The 6,316-nt window shown below is 23.3% G+C and overlaps 1 protein-coding gene across 1 annotated transcript; it reads right to left on the bottom strand.

Annotated features, from left to right (window-relative positions):
- Window positions 1-3,978: 3,978 nt before the first annotated feature.
- LOC128959406 (uncharacterized) lies at window positions 3,979-4,565 on the bottom strand. The gene is made up of 2 exons (XM_054305350.1): window positions 4,306-4,565; window positions 3,979-4,223 (listed from the first exon to the last, which is right to left on the bottom strand). The coding sequence occupies exons 1-2, from the start codon at window positions 4,520-4,522 to the stop codon at window positions 4,036-4,038; spliced, it is 405 nt and encodes a 134-aa protein (XP_054161325.1). The 5' UTR covers window positions 4,523-4,565; the 3' UTR covers window positions 3,979-4,035.
- Between the last annotated feature and the right edge of the window lie 1,751 nt (window positions 4,566-6,316).

Here is a 6,316-nt window from a genome sequence, read left to right on the forward strand (position 1 = left end):
TGAAGAATTAAGATTATATAAAATTAAAACATTATTCATTATGCTTATTATGGGAACAGTATTATCACTTATAAACTTTATATTTGAATATTTTATTTTTTATTTAAATTTATAAATAATAAATATATTAAACAATAGTATTGTAAATACAGTATATGTTTTGTATATAAAATTTTTCATTTAATGTGTATGAAATGTAAATGTTAGTAAATTGAAAACATTAAATATTTATTATTTTTTTACAATATACTAACATTATTACAAAATAAATCCGGTTTATGTATTTTTCTTTAAATCAATAAAGTTATAATGAAAAAAATAACTATTCCATAAAAATAATAATATTGTGATTATAAATATTAGTATAAATAAAATTTAATAGTTAAGTATTATTATGCATTATAATAATATATTTAAAAATATAGTCAATAACTAGTTTTTAATATTAATAAAGTATTGACAGTATATTTCACAAGCAATCATAAATTATGGGTTAAATAAAAAATTTGAATCAATAATACAAAAATTAAATATTTGTATATTTATTAATTAATTAAATAATGATTGACCTAAAAGGCAGTGAAATTAGGGTTGCCACTACCTTGGTAATATATCTATAAAAATACAAATTAATTCAATATTTTTACGATGTTATCACAAAAAAATAAATATTATATTAATAATTAATACTTAATACTTAATAGGCCTGGCCATATGTTTTCATGGATAAGCCATACAGTGGTGTTGAAATAGAGGTTATTGAGATAATAGCTAAGCTATGGAACTGTACTTATAAATTGATTGATACGAATGACATGTTTGGTGAGCCTCAACCCAATGGCTCCTGGGATGGCATTATTGGTGAAGTTTTATATAAAGTAATTAATGTTATATTTTTAAATTATTATTATATAATAAGTTATATAAATTGATTTTACAATTTTGTTTTATACTGGAAATAGAGGGCAAACTTCGGAATCGGTGGCATATCATTTACATCTGAACGACAACAAGTCATTGATTACGCTTATCCACATATAATAGACGCCATTTCATTCACGGCTCCCGTTCCCAAAATCGATCACTTTGCCAGTCTATTCGAACCGTTCGACTCGTTTATATGGATATACCTGATCGCTGCCGTATCCAGTGTTATGCTATGTTTATGGATGTCGTATCAAATTCAAAATAAACATTTATATTGTAAATCACTTAATTGGACACCAGTTTGTATGCTAGTCAAGCAGCCAATTGAAAAGCATTTTAAGCTAACTGGCCAAGCTAAACTAATATTATATACATGGTCATTTGTGTGTGTTGTATTATCATCATCATTTAGCGGTACATTACACTCAATAATGTCATTGTCACATGCAAATAAAATTGAAACTGTTAATGCACTCATTGAAGCCATTAGTAATAATGAAATTGTTACCCTGTCCTACAATTATATACCGTATACAATATTATTTAAGGTAATATTTAAGTTATAATTTTAATTTTATATTTTAAAAAAGTAATAATATACAAAATGTTAATTTTTTTGTTTAAATTAAATTTTTCTAATTGTAATTTAAGGACAAAAAATCGATAATGTATAATAATTTAGGTAGGTCAATTCAATTTATCGATTGGAATCCATATCAACTTAAAATATTGAATCAAACTGACCATAAATACGTAGTAATTATGGCACGAAATATAATACGTGTTTATTTAAAGTATAATCAAATCATTAAATACTATTTGCCGCCACATAATGATGAGTCCACTATATCTATGGACTATTATAGTATGATTATGCAGAAAAAGTTTCAATATAAAGATCAAATTGAATTAATGTAAACTATTTTATTTTAATCAAATATAAAATAATTGTAAAAATATTTTTTGTTTTAGATTTCAAAATATTAGAAGCGCTGGACTATTGGTTCATTGGTTCAGAAAAGTTGATCATAAATTTGAACATTTTAAGAGAAAAACATATTTTACAAAAATAAAGTTACGCCCTATTAATAAAAAATCACTAAAAGTTCATCAATTGATTGCTATAATTGATATTTCATGCTTTCTATCTATAATATCAATTGTCATTTTGGTCACTGAAATCATTTTGTTTAAATATTTATTTTCAATAAAATTAAATAAGTGAATAATATTGATAAATAAATATATTAATTTATATATAAATGTACAGTATATTAACAAGGTTTAATTTATAATATAAAATATTACGATTAATAAAATGTCACTAAATTTTTTAATCAATTATATATCAGTAAATTTATATTAATAGTAAATTTATTATTAATAATGTTATTTTTTAAATGTATTTTATTTAATTATATCACACCTTATTTTAATTTAAAATAAAATATATCTAAATATGCTAAAATTAAATTTATTAAATAAAAATATCAAAATTAGCATTAATAAATAATAAATAAATAATTAAACAAGTATAATATATATTATCATATGTAATAATTTAAAAGAGATTATATTTATTATATTAAAAACTTAATTTTTACTATAACTCAAAATATATATCCGCGTCCCTTACACACTGTAGTGCACTGTCTTTTGAAGGCATCGTAGGCACCACTGGGCGATAAAAATACATTGAGATCTAGTTTATCGCTAATAAGCAAAGTTAGTGCCTTAGTTGTTACATAGGAATAGCCCAACACTGAACTACATTTTTTGAGGTAAGCATCCACCAGCCATACAGCTTTTATGTACACATATTTACCCTCCAATGATCCCTGTCCCCGAGTTGCCTGGTACATTATCTCTTGTTGTCTATAAGCTGGATTTTTTGTTGTAAAAAATATCAATAATTTTAACTTACAAATTATTATTTTTTCTTAATAATAAAAAACAATTGATTTTTTTTATCAATACCTCCCTGAGGATATATAGATTGAGCTAAAGTTTTCACACTATTAACTATTCGTTGATTGGTATTACTGGCTGTAATAGTATCGCCGTCTATAGGTGTGAGTACAGTGCTCTGGTCGGTACACAATTGGTCCTGGGTGTATTGTTGTATCCAGGTAAAATTATTTGCATCCTTACCGTCGCACTGATCAATAGTTGCATAGATTAGCATATTTTGCAGACCATCTAATTTCAAGCAATTAGTTATATTATTGTTAGTTAAATAAATTTTTAAAATAATTATCCTGATAACAATAAATAATATAAGTTACCTGATGATGCAGCCATTGCTAGACTACTTGCTATAAAAAAATAATATTTAAAATAAATTATTTAATTTAAGTAATTTAATATTCTGTTAATTATAAACAAATTTTGATTACCAATAACTATAGCAAAAATTTTAGTAAACATTATTATGAATTATAAATGTACTTTATTCAATTATAATAATTTAATTTTATAAAATTGTAATAATTTAACTTTACAAAACTTTTTTTGCAATTTATTTTAAATTCAACTTAATTTATAGAAAACTTACCGCTATTTTTCATATATTTGTTCACCCAATTTAATGACATGTTTTCTAATTCTAAATAAAGTTTTATAAACATTATTTATTTTTATATTGTTCTTTTAATTTTTATTTAAATTATAGTACATTATATTATATAAAACAACCAGGTGCAATATACTTTTTTATATAAAAAGAAAATCAGTATATTACTTATTTTATTAATGCAATGTAAAATTTATAGCAGTACTAATTATAATAATTTATTTGAAATCAGTTAACCAAAAAACAAATTATCAATTTAAAAAATAAAAAATTTACATGTGTTGTATGATATATAGTATATTTAGATTAATAGTAACAATTTGTGACATACATTATATTTTTTATATACAAATAATTAGTTTTTATAATAATTTGTTAAAAATTTAATATTTTGTAATATCATTTGATTAGTTAATTATTAACTAATTTGTAAGATAAAGTAATTTCTTTAATACATAAACAATTTTTGTAATAATTGCAAAATTTTATTTAGTTTTTGAAGTACAATATTTAATTATATTATTTTTAAAATATATTTATGTACTTTTGACTACAATATCGGTAGCATTGTATGCCGATTTTGCACCACGGTTATACTTGACTATACATGTATATCTACCGGAGCTGGTTTTGTTTAATCTATTAATAACAAACACACCTGGAGCAAATCCGTACGTTTGTACCGCTTGTCTATCAATACCGTAGACTTGATTTACAACCGGATCTATAGATATCAATAAAAAATAATTAGTTCAATTCATTTTCAACAAATTAAGGGAAAGTTATTTGTTTAAATAAAATATTACTAGATTTTGTATTGTTGTCATAATTGTAGAAAATATGTCCGTCTTTATTGACCTCTAAACTTGCGAACCATTCTGACCGTCGGTCCAATTGTGCCGTACAATTGATTTGGGTGTTGGAGTTGTTTAGGTATGGCCTGTGAGTCAACAATACTTTGGCCGATTGGCACAAATAGATGGCATATATTGACAATACAATACTACAGATTATGTACTTCATTGTTATTATAAAATTCAATAAATTATATTTAATTTTATAAATATGATTTACTAAATATATTTTTTTTTGTAAATTACACTGTATTTATAGAAAATTAAAAGTAGTAATTATCTAATCTACAAAAATTTTATTTCAAATTAAGCCTGGTAACAAATGTAATTATTCCCATAAATTAATTAAGTATTTGTTTTTTGATAATATTAATTGTATTATAATTACATATTGTATACAATATTTAAGTGTTTATAAAAAATTATTGTAAATAAAAAATAATTTTAAAAACGTTTCTCAATGACAAAATTAGTAAAAGCAATAATTTATAAATAACAATATAACTACTAACAAACAATATTTATAAATATTAATAAGTGATCTATTTTTTATTTTTTAACTACTATTGACATAATATAAATTTGTTTTTACATTATTTAATCTTATTATAAAATTCCCAGAATTATATACTGATGTCTTTACTATTAGGAAATAACAATATTTCATAATAGATATGTAATAATATGTATTTAAAACTATGATTATAGAAATATATAAGATAATATATAAATAAATTAAAGTATATTAAATTAATTGAAATTATTGCAAAATAAAACAGATTAAAATAAAAATTAGTACATTATATATAACTTTAATCTATTTATAAACTTATAGCTAATTATCTAAATAAGATTATTATCGTTATACTGTTAATAATTTAATTATACATTAAATTACTAATTATCAATTGGCACAACAACATTAGTTTTAAATTTATTAATTGTAATAATTTGCAAACAATTGACCATGTTAACATTTTGAACAAACTTTATTACTGATCCATAGAAATCAATGGCCATAACGGCTGACACACCGAACCACATACCGATAGTACTGCCGATATAACAGAGAAACTCTTGAATATGTAGTTTTTGTTTGTGAGTGAATGTTAGAATCGGTACAAATGGTGCGCTAATGACAATAGGTGTATAATTTTGCTTATAGTCTACAAATTGAATTTTGTTGAGTCGTGTAATTTCGGTCACACAATCGGGCCATTGACCGCATTGATCATTACATTGTTGTAAAATTATACTATAATTTTCTCCCGATAACTGTTCAAATGTTTTATTGTTAACATTAGTGACCTGGACAAAATGTTCATATGGTATTGAATCAAATTGATCAATGTACATTTTACTTTCACATTTTCGTACGCAATCTTCACGCGATACGTGTCCACCAAATTGAGTATAGTTTCTGCAAACATAATCTCCAAATGTCATACGTTTGACAATTGTTTTCTCATAGTTAACAACAGTATTTCTACGGTCAGTGATTATAATATATGAGCGCTGATGGGGATTGTAGTTAACATCGCGTCTATTATGCAAATTAAGATATAACCAAATATTATCCAAATTATAGTATAGTATAACTAAAAATCCTTGTAGAAAGCCATCGGAATTTCTATCAATAAGATAATTATCGTCCGATTCATTATACAATTGGGTAAACAATGTTATGCAAACTGTATTAAAATTCATACTATATTTAATAGGTGATATTTTATTGCAATCTTTATCATCAAATAGTTTTGACATATTTTTAGTTTTCAATTTATCACATTTGATAGATTTACTTAATTCATTTTGTGTCATCAATAATTTAGCTTGCTCATTTACTGGCATTTTTTCCATTTGTTTATAAACATAATTACTAAAAACTATGGCATCAGATGTGTTGGATTGTTGTTGTAATTGATCCCTATATTGCTTATTAATAAATCCACTTTTGGGACCA

The sequence above is a fragment of the Oppia nitens genome, unplaced genomic scaffold (genome assembly GCF_028296485.1).
Source record: "Oppia nitens isolate AA-2021 unplaced genomic scaffold, nextdenovo-longstitch-racon4-pilon3 scaffold4_pilon_pilon_pilon, whole genome shotgun sequence".
Taxonomy (NCBI): domain Eukaryota; kingdom Metazoa; phylum Arthropoda; class Arachnida; order Sarcoptiformes; family Oppiidae; genus Oppia; species Oppia nitens.